At 59.7% G+C, this 21,462-nt stretch overlaps 9 protein-coding genes across 9 annotated transcripts; 5 read left to right on the top strand and 4 right to left on the bottom strand.

Annotated features, from left to right (window-relative positions):
* Positions 1–14: 14 nt before the first annotated feature.
* C7974DRAFT_381638 (uncharacterized protein) lies at positions 15–742 on the bottom strand (the record flags this gene model as incomplete). Its single annotated transcript, XM_046140593.1, has 2 exons — positions 15–280; positions 441–742. Coding segments are annotated over 2 exons (568 nt in total), but the record flags the coding sequence as incomplete, so codon positions are not given.
* Positions 743–809: 67 nt separating this feature from the next.
* C7974DRAFT_407214 (uncharacterized protein) lies at positions 810–2,629 on the top strand. The gene is made up of 6 exons (XM_046143215.1): positions 810–931; positions 1,012–1,044; positions 1,083–1,160; positions 1,314–1,427; positions 1,508–1,883; positions 1,958–2,629. Exons 1-6 carry the CDS (start codon positions 834–836, stop codon positions 2,492–2,494), a joined length of 1,236 nt encoding a protein of 411 aa, XP_045990797.1. The 5' UTR covers positions 810–833; the 3' UTR covers positions 2,495–2,629.
* A 575-nt stretch (positions 2,630–3,204) lies between these two features.
* C7974DRAFT_419105 (uncharacterized protein) lies at positions 3,205–6,789 on the top strand (the record flags this gene model as incomplete). The annotated part of the gene is made up of 4 exons (XM_046144200.1): positions 3,205–3,402; positions 3,454–4,891; positions 4,939–6,714; positions 6,764–6,789. 4 exons carry the CDS (start codon positions 3,205–3,207, stop codon positions 6,787–6,789), a joined length of 3,438 nt encoding a protein of 1,145 aa, XP_045990796.1.
* Positions 6,790–7,839: 1,050 nt separating this feature from the next.
* Positions 7,840–8,541, top strand: C7974DRAFT_92645 (uncharacterized protein). Its single transcript, XM_046147529.1, has 2 exons — positions 7,840–8,068; positions 8,118–8,541. The coding sequence occupies exons 1-2, from the start codon at positions 7,995–7,997 to the stop codon at positions 8,326–8,328; spliced, it is 285 nt and encodes a 94-aa protein (XP_045990795.1). The 5' UTR covers positions 7,840–7,994; the 3' UTR covers positions 8,329–8,541.
* A 1,195-nt stretch (positions 8,542–9,736) lies between these two features.
* C7974DRAFT_438329 (kinase-like domain-containing protein) lies at positions 9,737–11,591 on the bottom strand (the record flags this gene model as incomplete). The annotated part of the gene is made up of 4 exons (XM_046145251.1): positions 9,737–10,596; positions 10,649–11,023; positions 11,088–11,372; positions 11,435–11,591. The coding sequence occupies 4 exons, from the start codon at positions 11,589–11,591 to the stop codon at positions 9,737–9,739; spliced, it is 1,677 nt and encodes a 558-aa protein (XP_045990794.1).
* An 877-nt stretch (positions 11,592–12,468) lies between these two features.
* On the bottom strand, positions 12,469–13,920 carry C7974DRAFT_92611 (uncharacterized protein). Its single transcript, XM_046147528.1, has one exon. The coding sequence runs from the start codon at positions 13,741–13,743 to the stop codon at positions 12,487–12,489; it is 1,257 nt and encodes a 418-aa protein (XP_045990793.1). The 5' UTR covers positions 13,744–13,920; the 3' UTR covers positions 12,469–12,486.
* On the bottom strand, positions 13,849–16,704 carry C7974DRAFT_446202 (uncharacterized protein; the record flags this gene model as incomplete). The annotated part of the gene is made up of 6 exons (XM_046145584.1): positions 13,849–14,185; positions 14,230–15,559; positions 15,609–15,979; positions 16,030–16,164; positions 16,210–16,445; positions 16,500–16,704. 6 exons carry the CDS (start codon positions 16,702–16,704, stop codon positions 14,099–14,101), a joined length of 2,364 nt encoding a protein of 787 aa, XP_045990792.1. The 3' UTR covers positions 13,849–14,098.
* Positions 16,705–17,095: 391 nt separating this feature from the next.
* Positions 17,096–19,362, top strand: C7974DRAFT_429582 (uncharacterized protein; the record flags this gene model as incomplete). The annotated part of the gene is made up of 5 exons (XM_046144642.1): positions 17,096–17,962; positions 18,008–18,130; positions 18,162–18,408; positions 18,505–18,658; positions 18,720–19,362. The coding sequence occupies exons 1-5, from the start codon at positions 17,315–17,317 to the stop codon at positions 19,360–19,362; spliced, it is 1,815 nt and encodes a 604-aa protein (XP_045990791.1). The 5' UTR covers positions 17,096–17,314.
* Positions 19,363–19,457: 95 nt separating this feature from the next.
* C7974DRAFT_419099 (uncharacterized protein) lies at positions 19,458–20,763 on the top strand (the record flags this gene model as incomplete). The annotated part of the gene is made up of 4 exons (XM_046144199.1): positions 19,458–19,748; positions 19,937–20,505; positions 20,561–20,567; positions 20,614–20,763. 4 exons carry the CDS (start codon positions 19,458–19,460, stop codon positions 20,761–20,763), a joined length of 1,017 nt encoding a protein of 338 aa, XP_045990790.1.
* Between the last annotated feature and the right edge of the window lie 699 nt (positions 20,764–21,462).

The following is a 21,462-nucleotide window of genomic DNA, read 5'->3' as shown; positions in this document are numbered from 1 at the left end:
CTCGCTGAGGCTACTCGAGCGGTCATCGGGGTGGTCGTCGAAAGCACCCAAGACCTCGGCAGCGCCGATGGGGTCTGTTGTGATCATCATGGTCGGTGCCGGAACGGCTGAGATTATCGTTGTAGCGGCTTTCGCAGGCCCAGGACGCGTGACTGGAGACAGCTCCTCGACCTCAGGCCGGCGGGTGGGGGTGGTCATGGGCGAAGGCCGGCGCTGCTCGTCCTTCTCCACTGTAGCTCGCAGGGCAGTATCCATACCGTGTGCCGCGTCGTCGTCTGTTCTATCGTCGTAGGATATCGTGGGCCACGGTCGTTACGCCCGTCGTGGTTCCATTGTGAGCGCTCATAGCACCAGATGCGCCCCGGCGAGAGGATGCGTCGACGCGCAGCCAATATGATCAGAGCCGTGTCTGGCCTCCTTATCAGAGGTCTGCGACGCACGAAGAGGCGTGGTTGAGGGTGGAGGGCGCTGGGCGCTGGGCGCGGAGAAGGGTCAAAATCGCTGCGGCTGCGCAGGCGCCGAGGGCAGTGTCTAGGATAGTCCGAGTGGCGGTAGGACCTCTCCCAGCTGCGAGAGGCACAGTAATATCTGGTGATAAGAGTATCGCTTTGTGGAGCATGTGAAGTGGGAGTGTGCAGCAAAGCGCAGCTCGCGGTTGCTCACCGCGCGGGAGGGCGAACCGCTGCCGGCGGTCATAGGCGATTGCACCGGAAGGCGGTCTGGAGTTCTGCCACGCTGCCATTGGCCCTTGTGCCAGGGCCCTTCAGGTCCCACTGAAACTTTCTGCTCGTGAATGCTGCTCGTTCGCAACATATACCACAGTCAATCACACCATGGCCAAATCAAAGGCCAGAGCAACAAAAGCAGCCAAGGTCGCGAAGCCATCAGCCGCAGCGCCTCAAGTAGCGTTCGACCCTGCACTGAGTTCGTTGTTTCGCAAGCAGTGTATGCAGCACTCGTCCGAACATGCGATCAAAGTAAACCGGCTAACTATTGTAAAGCTGGGCCCAGTGCAAGCGCGCCAAAGCAGCGATATGATCAAAAGTAGAGAAGCGCCCGAAGGCGCCTGTCGAGGAGTCAAGCGAGGAGGAGGATGAGGAGGAGGAGGATGATGCTGAGGACGATGCATCCAGGACCGAAGAGTCAGAGAGCAATGAAGAGTCTTCAGAAGATTCTGACAACGAGCCAGAGCTGGCTAAGCTGCGCGAAGCACTCTAGCCGGATGAGCACGACAAGCAAAGCAAAAAGTCGCAAGCGCCGGTGGGTCAGTAAGAGATTGAGGAAAAGTTTATGCGCATAAACTGGCGCGTGAGGAGGAGAAGGAGGAGGAGGAGAGGCAAAAAGAAGCGCAAGACAAAAGATACTAACTTGGTGGCAGCTGCGGACAGCGATGAGGACATGGAGGAGGCGTCCGAAGCGTCCGAAGCGTCCGAAGCTTGCGGGATGCTACAGAGGAAGACGCCGAGAAGATAGAGATCCCCACAGCACGAGTCTCTGGCTAAGACAGACGGCAAGTCCGAGGAGAGCTCGAGAAAGCTGCTCGTACAGTCTTCCTCAGTAACGTCTCGGTTGATTGCATCAACTCGAAGTCAGCAGAGAAGGCGCTGAAGAAGCACCTCGAATCCTTCATTGCAGACTTGGCCGATAACAAGCCTCCCCACAAGATCGAGTCGATCCGCTTCCGCTCCACAGCCTTCTCCAGCTCGCTACCCAAGCGTGCAGCTTTTGCGAAGAAGGAGATTATGGATGCAACCACCAAGTCCACAAACGCCTACGCCGTGTACACGACTCAGACCGCTGCCCGCGAAGCTGTCAAGCGCCTGAACGGCTCTGTTCTTCTCAACCGCCACCTGCACGTCGACTGGCTTGCCCATCCCAACAAGGTCGACAAACCGCCGCTGCGTCTTTGTCGGCAACCTTCCCTTTGTGGACGACGAGAGCAAGGGCGTCGAACCAGAGGGATGGCAAGAAGAAGAAGATCCCCGCAGACATCGAAGAGGGTCTCTGGCAACAGTTTGGCAAGTGCGGTAAGATCGAGAACGTGCGTGTCATCCGTGATGCGCAAACGCGTATTGGCAAGGGGTTCGCGTACGTGCAATTTACGGACGAGAACGGTGTCGAGGCTGCTCTTCAGCTCAACGAGAAGAAGTTCCCGCCCATGCTCCCCCGCGTTCTCCGCGTCACGCGATGCAGGGCAGAGAAGAAGAAGGACAAGCCTCGAGGCCCTGCGCCATCGTCGGAGCGAGCGGGAAAGAAGGGTGCGTACCAGAAGAAATTCTCCGCGGAGGAGAAGTCTCAGCAGGGGCGTGCGAAGGCCATGTTGGGCAAGGGAGGTGCTGCGAGGGCGAGGGAGGGCTTCATCTTCGAGGGTCACCGTGCGACCGAGGGGCAGGGCAAGAGCGGGCTCAAGTTCAAGGGTGCAAACAAGAACAAGAAGGGAGCGAACGGGAGAAAGAGCAGGAGTGCGGCGTGGAAGACGAGCGCGAAGAAATAAGCCGAGTAGCAGTAGCCGTAGCAGTAGAGAGACAGCGTGGTTGATGCTTTTCTTCGACGTCTTCACAAAGACAAATTCAATGTATACTCGCAAGCACGATCTCTCATACATGCAGCGACACGCTGCCAGCACTCAATATTCTCAATTGAACGCAAAGTGCCCGTTGACGCCAGATGCAATCTCCGAGGCGACAGATGGCTTGACTCTGGGTGTTGGGCCGCAAGGGCCGTGAAGGACGACGGCTGCTGGCCGGGGCGAATTGGCAGGGCAGCATGTTCTCGAAGCTTTGGAAGACGTAGAGGCCAGGATGCAGGGTGCAGCCGTCGTCTGTGGAACCAGGGAAAGCTGCAGCACGTTGACGTCGTAAAGGTGGAGCTAGCTGCTAGACGCAGGCCGGTGGCCAGTGCCGTGCGGCTCTGAGCTGAGGTCGATGCGACCGTCTCGCCGTCGTGGCTGCACTGCACGAGCGCTCTCCCCACACGTGTTTGGTGCTACTCGGCCACCTGGGCAAGCAATCGCCTTGATTCCGCTCGTGCACCCCCTCGCCAGGCGCTGCTCGACTGCCACCGGCCTCGGCCACTTGCCCCTGCCAGCCCCTCGAGGCACCACCTCCGTCTGCTCCGCCGCGCTCCAGCCAGCCATCCCTCGCCATCCGCACCCCCCAACACACTCAGACACACACACGGTGCGCCGCACCGCCCCGCGTCGCCATGGTGTTCCTCGGCATCTACCGCGCGCTCTACGACTACGTGCCTCAGAGCGACAATGAGATTGCGCTGACCGAGGGCGACCTGCTAATGGTCCTGGACAAGTCGTCCGACGACGACTGGTGGAAGGCCAAGAAGAAGAGCCACGACGAGGACGCCGAAGAGCCCGAGGGCCTGATCCCGAACAACTACATCGAGGAGGTATGTCGTCCGCCCGCCCGCCCGCAGACCCGCCATTGACCCAGCTTCTAGGCAGCCCCCGTGGCCCAGGCCAAGGCTCTCTACGACTATGCTCGCCAGACCGACGAAGAGCTGTCCTTCCAGGAAGACGCCATCCTCGACGTGTACGACGTCTCGGACCCCGACTGGTCGCTCGTCGGCTTCGGCGGCGACTACGGCTTCGCGCCTGCAAACTACACCGAGGTCATCAAGGGCGGGACCGTGCCAAAAGTCGCAGTCACGTCTCCAGGCCTGCCCCCACGCCGTCCTGTAGCTCCTGATTCAGACGACGGGCAGGACCCGCCCACGCCAGACAGCCCGCCGCAGTCGCGCCCGAGTCCCGCTGCTGTCATAGCTGACCTCATTCATAAGAAGTCCGAGCAGCAGGCCGTCCCGCGCGAGACAATCTCTCCACCAAACGACAAACCCGCTCGGAAACGTGTCCAGTTCACTCCCGAGGAATCCGATGAAGAGCCGCTGCCGCCTCGTATGCCCAACCGGGCCCACTCGCCGCAACGTGCTCCTCCACGCTCTCCGTCACCTGTTCGTCGCAGGCCAGACCGGACCAAAACCTTCGACGAGTACGATCCTTCGCCACGCGAGCGCGACAACTCGCCCAACACGCCCCTTTCAGGCTCCGGCTACCACTTGTACAACATCTATGAGTATCTCACTCAGCCTGGAAAGAACAAGAAGATGCCTGTCACGCTGGGTATCAACATCCCCCGGGGCATGATCATGATCGCACCTGAAAAGGCGCGTGATGGTGCACAGGAGGAATGGTCAGCGGATAAAATGGAGTACTACTCGCAGGAGGGCAAGCATATTTTCATGGAGCTGAAGCAGCCGAGCAAGAGTGTCGACTTCCACTGCGGAGCCAAGGACACTGCAACAGAGATCATGTCAGCTCTTGGAGAGCTGGCAGGTGCAGCCAAGGGCGCTGGCCTGCGCGAGGTGATTGCTGCTGCCTCTGGGCATTCGAATGTGCAGAAGAAGGGTGTCATGCTCTTCGACTTCATGGCTCAGGGCGACGACGAGGTCACTGTCGGTCTTGGTGACGAGATCCTGGTTGTCGACGATTCCGCCAGTGACGAGTGGTGGAAGGTCCGGCGGCTGAAGAATGGCAAGGAGGGTGTTGTCCCTGCTAACTATGTCGAAATAACAGAGACCTCTTCTATTCCGACCTCCTTAAATAACGCTCGATCTAGTCCGAACCCTGGCCGATCAGTCGTAGAGCAGAACAGGCGGGAGGAAGAGGAGAAGGCTCGTCAGGCCTCGAAGCGAGACAGGCCGAAGAGTGATGTGCGAAGTGATCAGGTAGGGCCCGGTCTGCCTTTACCCGCCCGTGGTTCTAGTCTTCTGCAAACAAGCTCTGACCATCGTCGTACTTCACAGAGATCAAGCACGCGTGATAGCTCCGCCAGAGACTCGAAATCGAAGTCCTCGTCGTCGAAATCCTCATCCAAACCAAGTAAGTGTATGCCTCGATACCATCGATGCGTGCTGACCACTCTTCAGATTCTTCAAAGCTACGAACGTGGACCGATCGATCCGGCTCATTCAAGGTTGAAGCTGAATTCCTGCTACTCAAAGAAGGCAAAATCCATTTGCACAAAGTCAATGGCGTCAAGATTGCTGTGCCAGTTACCAAGATGTCCGTGGAGGATTTGGAGTACATTGAGAACGTCACAGGCATCTCACTGGACGACGACAAGCCACTTTCGGAGATCAAAAGGAGAAGCACCGTTCGTACGAACGACAGAGCTGCTGCTTCATCGCCCGGAATATCGGTCCAGAAGAAGTCAGGCTATGACTGGTTTGACTTCTTCCTTAAGTGTGGTGTCAACCCTCAGATATGTGAGCGTTATGCTCAGGCTTTCGATAAGGATCAGATGGGCGAGGAGAATCTGCCTGATATTACCCCCGCGCTTCTCCGCACTCTGGGACTGAAAGAAGGCGATATTCTTCGCGTCACGAAACACCTAGACAGCCAGTTCAACCGCAACGCTGGTGAGGCCGGTGCAGACGGTGGTGCTGGAGGCTTGTTCTCTGGTCCTGGCGGCACACTGCGCAACAACACTCGAAAGGGACGCCCAGCCCCGCCTGTGGAGACGAACAATGATATCGACCCGAAGGCGTTCGAGCAGAAGTCCGACGACGCAGTCAAGAAGCCCGCTGATGCGACAAGGACGCCGTTGGCGTCTGCGCCTGTTCCTGACAAGAAGTCAGAGGGAGCTGATGGGTTTGACGATAACGCGTGGGATGTGAAGCCTGCGAGGTCGACTCCAGCAGCACCAGCAGCGTCACCGCCCCCTGCCCAGACAGCACTCCCTGCACCAAAACCTCCTGCTCTTACAGGCTCGATGAATGACCTTTCTCTTCTAGACATGCCCGCGCTCAAGCCTGAAGAGATGCCAAAGGCGCCAGAACCAACTCCCGCTCCTGCCCCTGCGCCAGCGCCAGCGCCAGCGCCGGCTCCTGCTCAACAACCACAACCTACAGGGGCCACTATGTCTCTGTTCGAGCAGGTCGCTGCTATCAAGGCCCTGACCCAGCCACAGAATGTGGGACCACCAAGACTGAGGCCGCAAGCACCTCAGCAGTCAGGGCCTGGTGGTCTCATTGCACCTCCACCCCAGCGAGCATCCTCAGCACCGCAGAACCCGCAGCAGAACAGCGCCTTTGGCCCTCCGCCAACCCTCATGCCCCAGCTTACAGGCTTCCAGGGCAACCCCAACATGCCCCAAATGGGCCCTCCCGGGCAAGGTATGATGAACATGCAACCGCAAATGACTGGCTTCCCGCAGCAGAACCCTGGCTACAATGGCTTCCAGCAGAATGGAATCATGCCACAACCGACCGGATTTCAACAGCCGCAGAACGGCTATGCCCAGTTCCAGCAGCCACAGCCTACTGGCTTCCAGCAGCCAATGCAGACTGGATTTGGTCAGCAAGGCTTCCAGCAAGGCTTCGGCAATGGCAGCCCATTCGCAGACCCACCCCGGGCACCTTTCCAGCCTCAGCCAACAGGCTACAACAACTTCCAGCCGTCCCCACTTAATCCTCAGGCTACAGGCATCAACCAGTTCCTCCCACCTGCTCTTCAGCCTCAGCCCACCGGCTTTGGACAAAGCCCACCTCCTATGCCGCCAATGCCGCCAATGCCGCCTATGCCCATGGCACAGCCGTTGATTCCGCAGAAGACTGGTCCCGCTCCTCCTGTCCGTTTCGGAACACAGCAGGCAAAGAAGCTGACGCCGCAGCCAACAGGCAAGGCCAGTCTTGCCAATGCTAGTAAGTCATCTGTATCGTGTGTCCGCCACGAGTCTAACATCTCACCCAGCTCCCCAAAACCCATTCGGCTTCTAGGCGGTCGCGCCAAACACCATCATTCACCTGTGATTCACACGCAGACTCCGGATCGCTGGGTGTTTTTACTGCACATACGCATGTACATAATTCCATCGTGATCTCCTTGTACCCGGAAGAAACGGTGGCGCCGGATCACATCTTATTGTTTTATCTAAAGCCGCATTCGCTCTGCGCTCGCGTTTCTCGTCGTGCCGTTGCCGTTGGTAGAATTGTTGTAATTTGCATTCCGGCCATAGGCTGTTCTGCGGCTGAGCGCGTTAGATGGAACTCGATAGCATAGCGCTGAGCCACAGTATCGCGCGTAATCGGACCGCCTTGCCAAAAATCACGCAGTCACTTCTTTCGCGTGCGGGCTTTTTTGATGACTTCTGGTGACCAGCGATGTAGCTGCTGTCAGCGCAGATCGTGAACCGTGTGCGGGTCAGCACTGTGACAGCTGTCAGACAGCCCGGCGTCCAGTGTCCTTCACCCCTGCGTCACCAAGCTTTCGCCAAGCAGAAGCTTAGCAGCACATCAGCACATCGGTGGAGTCGCAGTGGCTGAAGCGCGCCCCGATTCCTAGCTGACGAAGCGTCTGCGCCGCAAATGTCTAGTCACTCCATGCGCGCTTTCCCTGCGTCTCAGCACGCCGCACCCCGGGACTGGCGTCCTGGGTGGCATCCTGGAGCGCTATCGGTGCTTCCTCGCACGAGCGGCGCAGAATTTGAAAAGCCACCCCTGGCGCAGCGCGCGCTGACGAATCCCAAGTCAGCCGGACTTTTGGCGCCAATTGCAAAGCGGCATCGCGCAAGGATGCAGCTGTGGCTAATGCAAAGTGACCAGTCCTCACATGCAGAGCTAGATGATGCGTTCTCCGCTCCAAGCTGGTCGCAGCTGAGCGATCGCCCTTAAAGCCGCGCGCGCGCTCCTGATCCACCTGCCTCCTAAGCTCCTTCTAACCTCACCTCTCGCTTTGCAGCTCTTTGTCGTCCCATCGCTTGCAAACCGCCCTCGACTCACGTCTCACAACTCGCGGCTCGTGCACCCCCTTAAGCTTTCGCCCAGCAACTACAAAGCTTGGCCCCGGACCTCTCCCCGCATCCACCACCCGCAGCGACCGCCAAACGCAGCGCAGCATCCTCGCGTTGCAAAATCTCTCCCAACTCCAGCGAAACCTTGAATCCGCACCAACCAAACAACCCCCCACCACCACCGCCGCCACAATGTCCGCCCAAGGCTACTACAACAACCAACAACAACCCCAGTACCCGCAGCAATCCTACGGGCCGCCCCAAGGGTACGTCTCCCCCCGCAAACCCAACACAACAACACGCTAACACGCCCAGCTACCCCCCGCAGCAAGGCTACCAGCAAGGCCCCCCGCAAATGCAGTACCAGCAGCCCATGTACCAGCAGCCGCCGCCGCAGCAGAAAGCGCCCAAGAAGGACCGCGGCTGCCTGATGAGCTGTCTGGCGGTGCTGTGCTGTTGTTTTGTGTGCGAGGAGGGGTGTGAGTGCTGTGTTGACTGCTGCGAGTGTGCTGAGGACTGTTGTTGAGCGGGGTGCGGCGCGGTGTGGAGATCTGGTGAGCGTGAATGGTTCATGGCGAGGGGGCTGGTTGGGGAAGGTACAGGGGCGCGAATATCCAGACACGAGTTGTCTTTTCTTTGTGATAATTTATTTGGGTTATCCGGGTTTCTTTGGGTTCAATACATTTTCTTCTCTGAGCGTGCTTGGTCCATCTCGAGTCGCGTTGAGTGCCTACTTCGATCTCGCTGTTGGGTTTCCCCGCTCTTGCTGGCTTGCAGCCTGTCTCTTGTCATGCAGAGGTCGCAGACTATGAGTACTGCTGTTCTGCAGGTTTACGTAGTGTAGCTGGGTACCTGGCGACTCCTGTGCCATTCTGCATCTCTGCTATGATACTCTGTGTGGCCTGTCGAGACTACACATCTGTTCACGATGCCACGGAGTTTCTAGGTGCAAATGTGCAAGGTGCTGCAGTTTGGTAAATGCGGGAAGGCGCTACGTCTTGCACTCTCTGAAATACTACACAGTTCTGGCCAATTGCAAAGGGCCCTGAAACGTCTTCCGCGCGTTTGCTCACCGTCTCTGATCTTCGCTGAGACTAGTAGGAGCATATATATTACGTCTGAGACGATCCAAAAACGAGGTAGACCCATGGGTTGGTTTTGAGGTTGTGTTGAATTCAAGATGTGCCCGTTGAGTGCCCTGGTGCTGGATCTCATCATTCATCGACGCATCCTTTCGACACTCGTGGACTTGGACTCCTCAAGATACCCATGTATTACCTTGCCCTACCTCTGAAAAGATGTAGAAAGACAGCTCGCTGGTTTTTGACGCTTACGGGGAGTAAGTGCCGGTGCGTCTTCGATTGAGATGCTCGAGACCACTGGCAGAGGATCCTCTGGGAAATGCATATGTTTCAACAACGACTCCCCGTACGTGCTCGCCTGGTGGTATTTGGTAGTGTACCTGCATTGTGCGGGCGAGATTGTTACTTACGGCCATGTGACATGTCCCTTATCCGTCATCCACCACGGTACAACATCACCGAAGAATGTTGTTCCAAGTGGGTCACAGGCATCGAAAAGGCCGCCGAGGTCAGAAAATGGTGACAAGGGTGCCAAACAAAAGACTGCAGCGGACAAGCTCGACAGCGTACTCAGAGTAGCGGCAGTGGTAGTGCCCGGCTGCTCGATCTGCTTGCGCAGCACTTGGTAGTCTTGTGCTATCGTGTGTTGCGTTCGCGCATTGAGAGGTGGGTTGCGTTATAGGTACCCGTTGCTCATGCCCTTCGACACCCTACGCGGTCCTTGATGCTACGACTTCATATGATGTTCAGCTCAAAGAGCGCCACAACGCTGCTGCGCAGCCACTCACATATTGATCTTGTCGGTTAGTTAGAACGCCTTGTAGCTTACCAGTCCGAGCTCCGATTAAACACTCATATCTGCAAGTCAAACGGCCAGATCTCTTTCAGGTCGTCTTCGCTTTTGATTGGCTCGTCATCGTCCAGCTGCTCGTTTACTAACACTTCCTGCAAAATTCCTGCATACGTTTCCTTGTGCGCCAGCTTTGTCGCTTCCCATTGTTCGGAGGGAACCCAGCCGTCAGGCGCAGTATTAAGCAATCCTGATAGGCTGTGCTTCAGCTGCTGGGCTGCTTCAAAGCGCTTGTAGTCCTGCTGATGGTGTACGAGTTCGTTAGGACAGGGTAGAGGAAACGGACATGATCCCCCAAGACCAAGCTCTTTCCAGTGAAGCGATGTTTGAATGAGTTCCTCGCGGAAAGCAACGGCCCCATCTTCCCACGTTCGATAGCAATAGCGAAATGGCCGGAAGAAGGCTTCGTCCATTGATCTGGCAGTTGCTAGCTTTGGGGCCAGCAATGAAACACAGGCGTTGAACGCTTGGGCACACGCCTCGCTCTTAGGCTCTATGCGATCTTCGTTTACACGATCGGGAATGGGCTGCGCGAAGTCCGGTACTTCGTCTGCGTACCAGAACGCTGGTTCGATGCTAGTCGATTGCCAATCAATTATAGCTGTGACAACGGAGGGATCTTCTTCTGAGACGAAGATGTTCCGTTTGTGCAGATCGGGATGGAACATTACCGGAACAGCTGCCTTTCGAACACGATAATCTGTTGCCATTTTGCTTAGTACTGCGCGACTGTGTTCGAGTAGTCGACGATGTGTTTCGACGGACCCACGGTAGCGTGGCCGTTGTGGAGCCGCGTCGGCTGGGGGAAGTTTGGCAATCCCAGTGTCCACGAGACCGTCACAATACGCAACAAGGTCAAGCCCTGAAGATTGCCTTTAGTGTTCTGCTCACATTGAGGCCATGGATCGACTCACAGGGGCCTTGGTTGGAATCAACATTGTGAGAGTACCTGGACTGTCCAACGTGGTTGTCCCAAAACCGAGCTCCACAATGAGGGCCAATGGTAAATTCCTGGTCGAGTGGTAGTAGCTTTGAAGCGGCGATGTATGAGATATCCGCGAAGCATAAGCTGCCGTAAGCCTGGAAGTCGAGGTCGACAACCTCTTCTAATTTTTGAATTATCGCTTGTATACACTGGATTTGATCGTGTAAGCTCATCGTTGGCCATTTTTCGTGTAGCGAAATCCCTGGCGCATGTTCCATAATGATATACTCGCTACCGATGGTATTAGAAGCGTCGTCGCTCCACTCTAGTATCTTCGGGATAGGGATGCTGGTCTTTCTTTGTACTACAGAAGGCAAGCAGTTAGTCACTCAGCCACCCTTTCTGAACTATCTTAGATCAGGACCTACAGAACTGGATTGTTGCGACTTCAGAATTGGTAGTCAGCTGTCGCGGTCCTGCCACTAGAAAGGGCAGTCTTGCGACGAGACGTTTAGCGTTATCTGTGTGAAATATAAACACCCGATTAAAGCCTCCTTCCTTCTTGCTATACGAAGTAACAGATCTGGCACCAGGACAGAGCGCGATGATCCTGCGACGTAGTGCGTCGAAATCAAACTGTACATGGCGTGCATCTCTCTCTAGCGCGTCCTGACGAAGCCATCTTCCACCTGTATAGTTGAAAAGGTCAATGCCTGCGGTTGCAATAACGGTTAGAATCTTTACCCAGAAGAAGAGAGATGGGTGGATCTCTTACTTTCACCGGCCGGCCTCATGATCCGCCTGGCAGAGGAGAACGTCGCACAAGAATCTTTCAAGATTGAAAAACGCGTCGAGCCAAGAGCGTCTCCGCGTGGTAAAAGCACAGTGATCCTGCTTGGAGCTATGTGCCGCGTGCGAGGAAGGCATGACATGAAGTGAGGTGCCTTGTTTAAGAACATGCGATTCATAGGACCTCTCACGCTGAAGCCGAGAAGAGGTGTAACGACTGAGATGATTGACTGCAAGGAAGCCGTGTTGCTCTCCTGTTGACAAACACACGCAAATCCTGGACAAGCAGCCTTTCGACAGCGAGCTGAGACGCTGTCAAGCTGCACAGGTAGCCAGCTTAGTCAGCACTGTTAGCCACGATCTTGGACCGTGCGAGCGGGCTCTTCTGTGATTCGATCCCCTGCTTTCCACGCGCCGTCTTAGAACGTCCACCTCAGAACTAGAACTGACGTTACCACGCTCTTTCTCCCGTCTCCCACTTCCCATGTGTGCGATATTTCATGCTCTGGCTGTTATCGTAGGTGGGCTCTAGACTTTGCCGAAACCACTGCTACTTTACGAAGAAGATGGTTTTTGATGAGGGCTGATTACCTATGTCTCTCATAACTGCGTCCTGCTTTTGGGCCAGTTCCTCAGATTTGAGGACTGCGTGATTTTACGTGCCCGAATGACGATGCCCGTCTCCACTGGGCACGTTAAAGCTGAAGTTCATTTCATCTAACACAACTTATAATTGTGTGCATGCGCGGCATGCAAGTGCGCGGCATGCAAGCGCGCGGCTTCGAGCCAAGAAGTGTAGACTGCTGTGTTAGCATTCTATCGTCAGGTCTATATCGGTTGTTGTGTGCAATGTCGAGGTGTATACAGATCTTTCTACTTCACTCTACTTCACTAACCAAGTCCAGGGAAGACACCACGGAGGGCGTCAAGAACCACCACAAGAAACGTGAGACCGAAATACAACCCCAGGGATATCCATGTCATGTGTACTGTGAAAACTGAAGCCGTGATGCTGCAGCCCGGAGACCCCGCCATGCGCTACACTTGCACGAACTCCTCCTCTGGGCTCAAGAGGTCTTCGTCCCTCTCCGGACGCTCGCCTGTCTCGCTGCCCAGGTTCTCGTCGTCCTCCTCCTCCTGCTCACCCGGCAGCCCCCTGTCAGCGCGTACGAGTCCATTCGCGTCGACACGCTCTCCGAAATCCCACTCAAAACCCTCCTCCTCACCCTCGGCACCCACCACCTCCCCCTCCCCGCCAGCGCACAGACCCCCCTCCAGCAGCGCCTTCTCGCGCTCCAGCACGCACACACGGGCATACAGCTCCTCCGCGTCGTCGCGCAAGACCGCGGTCTCGCGCTCGTGGCGTGCACGCAGGGCATCGGTGTCGGCGCTGAGCCTGCGGTAGTCGGTGTGCAGGATGTCGTGCATGCGGCGCAGGCCCTCGGCCTGGTCGCGGAGCGCGGTGGTCTCGATGATCAGGCCATCTTTCGCGGCCTCCAGCGCATCGTTCGCAGCCGCGAGTTCTCCGTTCGCAGCAGCGAGGTCCCCCTTCTCGGACTCTAGGTCTGCGATCCGGGCGCCCTGCTCAGCGGCCTGTGTCGCGTGCGTGCGCTGCGCCGTGTACAGCTCGAGCTGCGACGCCAGGGCGTCGCACTCCAGCGTGCGGACGGCGGTGCGCAGTGCGGTGTGTGCGGATTCTTGGGTATGGATTTGGTGGGACAGGGAGGCGTTGGTTGTCTTCAGCTCCTCGTTGGCGGTCTTCAGCTCCTCGTTGGCGGTCTGCAGGTCTGCATTGGCGGTCCTGAGCTCCTCACGCGCAGCCCCGAGGCCCTCATGCACCGCCTCCAGCTCCTCGTACGCGGCCACCAGCTGCCCACACGCGTCCTCCCACCGCCCGTTAACCCCCTTCAGCTCCCCAACCGCCCTCTTTAGCCCCTCGCCCGCGGCCCGCAGCACCGCGCTCCCGCGCTCTGCTTCCTCGAGACGCGCCCGCAGGGTTTCGTTGTCGAGTAGTAGCTCGGTATTCGACGCACCCAGTCCCTTGCCACGGCGCTCGAGCTCGGCGATACGGTGCTCGAGGCGCGCTTCACGCGCTTCACGCAGCGAGGAGGTGGAGGTAGAAATGGACGTCGAGGTGGTGGTGGTGGGTCGCACTGCAGCGGGACTAGGTGTCGGGGCGGAGTGGTTCGTCCAGAGAGTTGCGGTGGCGAGGAAGAGGAGGAGGAGGGCGAGGTAGGTTATTATGGGGGAAAGGGGGGCGGGGCAGGGTGTTGTGGGTGGGGTGGACGTAGACATGGTGGGTGGATACGAGTGGGTATGCGTGGGTGGTGATGGGTGCTTGTGAGCTTATTTCTTCTCGTGCCGTCTTGCGAGGGAAGTGCGTTGGAGTCTTGAGATGTAGGAACTTGAGTGAAAGGATGCAGGACTGAGACCGTGTGGAGACGGCGAGAAAAACAGAATCAGAGACGCTTATAACTCGATATATGCAGGGAGGGTCCAATATCTCAATACTTAGTACCTGAATACCCCTCCACCAACAGGAACCAGCAGCGCTCGCTGCATCTCGCAAACAGCGGTTCCGATTTTTCTTCTTCCTTTCTTTCTACCTCCGTACCAGGGATCCTCCGCGGACCCTGCATGGACAACCGCTCTACTCGTCGAGCTGGACATAGTTGGCAGGGAACAGGCCAGACGCGCCGTTGTAGTTGCCGAGCCACCAGTCCTCGTCGGGGAATTCCTGCTAGAGTTAGAAATAGTTATAATGTACACGCAACAACTTACGACGCCTGTGATGGTTGCGCCCTCGGGGAAGCTGAGCTCGTTGTCTTCGGCGGCTTCGTAGTCGTAGACGGCGGTCGCGGTGGGGCCTGCAGCGGCGGGAGCGGCGGCGGGAGCGGCGGGAGCGGGCTCAGGGTCCTGGGGCGCAGAGGGGTGCGAGGGCAGGGGAGGGGGTGCGGCAGCGTCGTCGTCGCCCTCGACGAGCTCAACGTAGTTGGCGGGGAACAGGCCGCGCTCGCCCTGGGCGTTGGTGCCCATCCACCAATCGTCGTCGACCATGTCGATGTCGGTCACGTGGTCGCCCTCGCGGAGCTCGACCTCGTTGTCTTCGGCGCGCTCGTAGTCGTAGACGATGACGGCGCGCTTGCCAGAGCCGCCAGCTCCAGCACCAGCGCCCGTGTCGTCGTCGTCGTCGTGAGCGAGAGCAGCGCCAGCGGCAGCGCCGACCACTGCTGCAGCGCCGAAAGTGCCGGCTGCAACAGCGACGCCAGCACTGCGCGCAGGGTCCTTTGCCTCGACTCGGGGCTCGGGCGAGAGGTCGCGGGCCTGCGAGGCGGCCTGTGCAAGCGAGCGGTTGGGCATCGCAGGAGGCTGCTCCTCGGCCGGCGAGAGCTCGGGCTCCCTTCCGCGTGCTACAGGCATAGCAATGCGTACGGGAGAGCCTGAAGGCTCGGGAGACGGGCTGCGTGGCTGACGAGGCGGCGACGGGAGGCGCTGGGTTTGCGTTGCCGGCACGTCGTCGTCATCAGACTCGGGTTCCTTGGGACGGCTGGGCAGACCGGGCATGGGGACACCGCGACCAGCGTTCGGCTTGCTCGAGTTGTCCAGGGCGGGAGCTCCCATAGGCGCGCCGCCAGCAAAACGGTCCTTGAGCGAGCCAACACCAGCGGGCGGCGAAGAGGGCTCCTCCTGTTCTGGGGCATCGCCGGTCCGCTGTTCGCTGAGGTTGCTGGCCGACTGGCCGGTGCGGGTGGTCTGGACAGCCGCCCAGGACTTGCCCGTGTAGCCGCTCTTCCAGCCGCCGCCGCCGCTCTGCTGGGCCTCGATGGGCGCAGCGGGTGCGTTGACCGACTCGCCACGGGCGGCCTTCTTCTCTGCCCATATCTGAGCCGGGGTCTTGCCCCCCTCGTCTGCAAAGGTCTTGCTCGCAGTGCCAACTGGCGCGGAGGTGGCCGGCTTCGGGGCGGTGAAGCCGCCGGGAGCAGGGGCCTTGGTGCCGGTGAAGGCGCTCGCGCCTGCGAACTTGTTGGCGACCTTGGGCTTGGGCAGGCTGGTGAGACGCTCGGGCTGGTTGCCGAAGGCGGCGGAGCGCTCGGCCAGCGACTTGGGGCCGCTCCTCTTCGTCGTCGTTGGATGCGCCGGTTGCTGCTGGCGAGCCCGACGGCGCACCGGCGGCCTTTGCACGGATAGCGGCAATGTCGACCTTTCCGATTGGCTCGTATGCGCCCTTGACCACGGTGGGCCGGTCGTCCTTCTGCTCCTTCGCCTGGGCCCTGATGGCGGCGATGTCGACCTTGCCAATGGCTGATAGGCGCCCCTGACGACTTCTGGGCGGTCGTTTCTGCGAGCGGGTGGTGTCGTCCCTGCCCTTGGACAGCTCGGCCATGTTGACCTTTGTAGGCTTGTAGGCGGTGCCGACCTTCTCGAGCTGCGAGCGCGTGACCTCTGGCGCATCGGCGCCCCAGCCATCAGCGTCCTCGTCGCCCCGCGGCGCAGGGGCTCGTGCGCGGCCGAGCGGGTTTGAAGGCGGAGGCTCCGCCCCCGACGTTTGTAGGGGTGAAGACGGGCTTTCTTCGCGGCGACAGGCGGCGGCCCGCTCGACGAGGGGATGTTGGCGCCGCCGGAGTACTTGGCGCCGGAGGCATCCGACACCTTCTGGATGATGCGCTCGGGGGTGAGGTCTGCGTCGGAGCGGGCGGTGACCTGGACGTGGTAGCCCTGCGGGGGTTAGCGCGACCATGAGACGGTGACGACGGCACGTACGTGGAGCAGCTTGGAGACAACGCCGAGGGTGGCTGCCAAAGTAGCCCTTGGTGCGCTCGGGCACGCCTTCGCCGCACTGGTCTTGGTCAGCAGAGGCGCGCAGAGAGCATGGACCATTCGTACCCAGGCAATCAGCACGTTCTTAGGCAGCGACGAGTTGGGGTCCTTGACCTTGACAAAGGCGAACTGGATGCGGCCGTCGGAGAACTCGTCGATCAGGTCGAGCAGCTCTCCCTCTGCGCAGGTCAGCAGGCGGGCCGGAACTCAATTGGGCGCAATGGGCGGCGTACCTCCGGTGCTCTGGACCTTCAGCACGCTCTCCTTGCCGCCGTCGTGCTGGAAGGCGCTGACGAGCGGGGCGGTGACGGCGAAGACGGCCCATTGCCCGTAGGTGGGCGACTGGGCCTGCGAGCCCGACGGCGGCGGGGTGTTGACGACGTTCTGGTAGCTGCGGGTGATGTTGGGCCCGTTGGTCGACGTGTTGAGCGAGGCCATGGCGATGGCGGCGGCGGCGGCGGGCGGCGGGGTGGGCGGAGCGGCGGGTGAGAGGAGCGAGGAGCGAATGGGGCGGGTGAGGCAGAGAGCAGCGTGGGAGGCTCTCTGTGTGCGCGGTGGGTGTGTGACGAGCGCGGTGTGGGCTGCTCGTATAGGAAGCGTATGGCGGGCGGGCGGTCCTCTGTACGCGCACTGGGCGACGTAGGTACAGCGCCCGCCGCCAAGCCTTCGTCATGGGCCCAGCGCGGCTGACGTGCCGGCCCCAGCGTGTCCCAGCGTGTCCCAGCTTGTCAGGCCGCCGCTGGGCTGCGCGCCTCACTGCGCCCTGATAGGCCGAGCGCCGCGAGCCTCGTCTGCACGCTGCTCGCCGGCCACCAGCTCGCCGCCGCTCCCTCCTCACCCTCGCCCAGCACGCGCTGCCGTCTCTGGCCGCCTCCGTCGCCATAAGCACGCCGTCCGCTACCCGCTGCCCGTTGCCGCCGCCCCGTGCCCGTCTGCACCGCGACCCCGGTCGTCGCCCGCCACCACACCACCACATGTGTGCAGCCTGCCGCGCATCGTCGGTGGAGCTCCTGTGAGCTTCGCCACTGTCGCTGCCACTGCTGCTGCCATGTTCGAGCGCGAGTCGAGCGCCGCGTCCTCGGTCGACTTCTACGACGCCGACGCCCTGGCCGCCGCCCGCATGCACCGCCATGCCTCGCCCGCAAAGCGCAGCCTGGACACGGCCGTCACTGCTGCCGACAAGAAGCGCCGTCTGGACGCGGGCCCGCCTGCGGACAAGAAGCGCAGGCTGGACTCGGTCTCGACGGCCGTCCCCGCGCCTGTCACTCCCCAGCTGCGGCCCAGCGCCGGCCTGCCACCCGCTGTGTGGCAGCACGTCTTTTCCTTTTGTTCTCTTGCAGACCTCGGTCGGTTGATCCAAGTCAATCGACCTTTTCATTCTTATCTCACAGACGTGTCTAACGTCCCCCTGTCCAAACCAGAGCATGGTTGTCTGCCTCTCCTAAAGTCTGAAGCGCTGTGGGCCTCTGCCCGCAATGCCTACCACTCCAGTGCCCCCAAGCCCCTCCCGGGCCGTACCGAGCTGCAAATGTGGCAGCTTGTATGGTCCAGGGCCTGTCAGTTTTGTAGCAAGCTCGGCGCGAGCCCTTCCAGTGACAAGATGTGGCAGCAGGGCCCAGGCGACACCATGGTCCGCACCGTGTGGCCCTTCGCCATCCGAGCCTGCGGCCCTTGTCTGATGCAGCAATGCCAGACAGTGAGTTGTAGGCGCACCCTTCCCCCCAGCTGCTGACTTTTGCAGGACGCGAGCCTGCTCTTCTCCTCCGCCTCCGCACTCCGCCCCGCACTTCCCTTCGCTCTCATCACGAGCGACCACCACTACATTCCCGCCCACGCTCTGCAGACCGCCGCCACCCCTGCGAGCGTCGAGATTGCTAAATACTAACTACCGACAGCACGTCGACGACATCTCCCAGGAGCTCAAGGACGCTCTCGCTCTCGGACCCGCTGCCGCTGAAGAGTGGTACAAGGGCCTTGAAGCACGAGGCAAGCAGCGCCTCAAGGCAGCCGAGGCCTGGGAGCGCTGGGCCGTCAAGTACAAACACGCAAAGCGTGCGCCCTCGCCACCCGCCGCACCCAAGCCCTCTAGATCCCCAAAGCGCCACACTGCCTCCCCCGTGCTCCATGCGCCAGTCCCAGCGAGTAAGTCCTCTTCAAGTGTTTCGATTGCTGCCATGCATGGCGGCCGTGTCAGACGTTTCACAAGTACCCCTCCGCTGCCCAACCTAACAGCTGCAGCGCCGCACCACTACGCACACAGGCCTCCCACCATCCCGCCAAATGTCTTCACTCCCCAGCCCGTCCACTCCGGTAGCGCCCAGCCAAACCAGCAGCGGAACCTCCATGATGCCAACGAGGCCAAAGCCACCCGGAAAACGGACATTGAGCGCCGGTGCCAGCAGATGCACCCTCCCATTGCTCCAAGCATATTGCGCCACATGGACGCCTTCAAGGCAGCCCATCCAGATCTCCCAGCCAATGACTGACTACGCCTGGAGCGTCTTGCAGCCTCGCCTAATTGCCAACTTGCCTGCTGCCCAACAAGCCGAAGCCGACCACGTGTCTCGCGCAGCCCTGCTTCCGACAAAGCAAACTGACCGCCGTCACCAGGATGCCAATTCCAAGGAAGCAAAAGAGGCCATGGACCGGGAATGGGAGGAGTCCCAGCGGCCCATTCGTGACAGACTCAGCGCCATTGCGGACGACTTCATCAACCGGGAGTGGGACCATGGCAAAGCTCTCACCCACGAGAACAGCCCAAAGTTTGCTGCGGACCTCCTCATGCACGTAAGGCGCGCTTACTATGAAGGCGTGAATGCTGCGGAGCCCTCTGATAGACCCCCGCTGGTGCTGGAGAACATGAAGTGGCTATATGACAACAAGCTCAAGCCGCTAACAGAACAGTACCGCCGCGAGATCTTCTTCTGCCACGGCAGCGACTGCGATCAAGCCACCCGGCCTTTTGGGTTTGAGGGTGTTGTCCAGCACTACGGAGCAAAACACACCACTGCATTCAGCAGCGGCAATATCGTCGTTGCCTGGCGGGAGGCCGAGTGGCCTGAGGAGACCCCATTCCACCCGCACCTGTCTCCGTGAAACACACCCACGCGTCGTCTAATGCACCAGCTTACGGCGGCTATTACGCCGGCCTTTCGCGAGCAGGTACATCCACTCCGCATATGCCAACTCACATGCCCCAAGCAAGCCCAGGCCCGTACCAGTATGCCGGGTACAACGGCCCCTTTGCACCTCCGCAGGCACCATACGATTACTCGCAGGTTTATGCCCCAGTCGACGGACAGCCATACCACCCGATGGGCCCTCCCGGCTATGGCCTCCACCCAGGCAATCCGTCGTACATGCCCTCTCCTGCCATGATCAACCCTGGTGTGGCCCCACCTCCAGCTATGCCGCCGCCTGGCACCGATTCCATGAATGGCAACGGGGACTTGGGTCACAGCACAGCCTCGTTCGACAAGGAGGTAAGTACCATTATTGCACTGGCCCAGGATATGTGGAAGCAGACCTCCGGGATCAAGGACATGCCCCAATAGCCTGCGGATTTATGTTTTGCTGCACCGCGTCATCTCCAAGTTCCACATCGAGTTCAACTACGAGCCAAATCTAAGCCACTTCATCGGTGCCCCTCTCTAACCACGAGATATCCAAGGCGCTGAAGAACGCCCCAGGTCTGTCTTGTAAAGCTTGCCAGCTCCAATCCACCCATCACCTCATGGGCGCGTACTACCAGAAGCCAGAGGAGCGGAAAACGTACACTGTTCTCACCCTGTTCCAGCACTTCCGTGCCCAGCATTTGTCAAGCAATCCTTCCGGCATGGGCTATGGGCAGGCGCCCGCTGCTCTGGATTGGAAAGAGGACATGATAGAACTGCCCGGTGAGCGCATCATATCAGGACTTATCCATGCTCCCGGCATGGATGATGAGAAACTGCTTATGATTGCGACTACCTTTCCGAGTTTGTTCCCCCATCCTCTTCCAACGATTGGCAAGATCGAGGACGACGGGTTGACCTCGCCTACTTCCTCGGTTCCTATGAAAGACGCGCTCCGTGCAAGTGGCACTCCGGGCGCTGCGCTGGACAGGTCCAGTGTTAACGTGCGTGGATCGCGCACTCAGTCGCCGCGGCCATCAAAGCCGGTGGACGATGAATACAACCCCGACCGTCCATCTACTGCCACAGACCGCGCAAACCAGCCGCCGAGCCTGGGGCAGGAAGCGTTCGCACCGCGATAGTCCATCAGAGTCGCGGGAACGCTACTACGGCGAACCCAGATATTATGTAAGTCGTCCAGCTCTCTCATGCAACGCACGACTAACCAACTCAGCTGGATGATGGCTACGGGCGTCCTCGAGAATACATGGAGTATGCTCCAAGCCCTCGCATGTTCCACTCTGCCCCTGTCTATGACGAATACTCTGGCCGGCGTACTGGGTTCCGCGAGGCCGATCGTTTCTACGGCCCGCCCACGGAATAAGTCATGTATGCACGTGCTCACGAAGGGCCACAACCGACAGTACAGCTCTCATGTACGCCAAGTCAGATATGCTGAGGACGACGGCCCACGCGAGTACCAACATCCGTCTGAGGGTCGACGGCAAGCCAGCGGACCCCGTGGACGGTCAGCTGCGGATCGCTTTCTTGAAGAATTCGTCCCCGAGCAGCCTGCTGTCGAAGAGCCGCCACCACGGCCAGACTCGAAGCCCGTCCGTCTCGGGTAATGAAGGCGAGGACTCTCGCTACACACCCCCACCGAATGCACCACCTCCAGAACCTGAGAGCCAGGCCCGGCTGCTTGCAGCCCCGCAGCCGGCGCCATCGACGGTCTCGAATCAATCACGATACGAAGTCCCTCCAAATGGCCGGCGCGGTCCTTCACCTGATCTCTCCCAACGCCGGGCTGGCCCCAGCGCCGCAGAGACCGCCCCCACGAACAGCGCATGCCGTCCCGCTACTACCGCTACATGAGCGTTGCGGCCCGGGATGACAACTACGGCCGCGCCCGAGCATCACCCGCTCCCAACGCAGCCGATACGAAGAACAGCGCCGGCGGATCGACGAAGCCGAAACCCCCCAGCCCACCACCGAGCGCGACCGCCCCTACGAGCCCACCTACTCGCGCGACCACAGCGTCGACCACGCCTCGCCCGAGGCGCTTCTACCCGCCCGCCCGGCC

The sequence above is a fragment of the Boeremia exigua genome (assembly GCF_020726555.1).
Source record: "Boeremia exigua strain MPI-SDFR-AT-0100 chromosome Unknown C7974scaffold_19, whole genome shotgun sequence".
In the NCBI taxonomy this organism is placed as follows: domain Eukaryota; kingdom Fungi; phylum Ascomycota; class Dothideomycetes; order Pleosporales; family Didymellaceae; genus Boeremia; species Boeremia exigua.
This window is presented reverse-complemented; position numbering and strand designations above follow the sequence as displayed.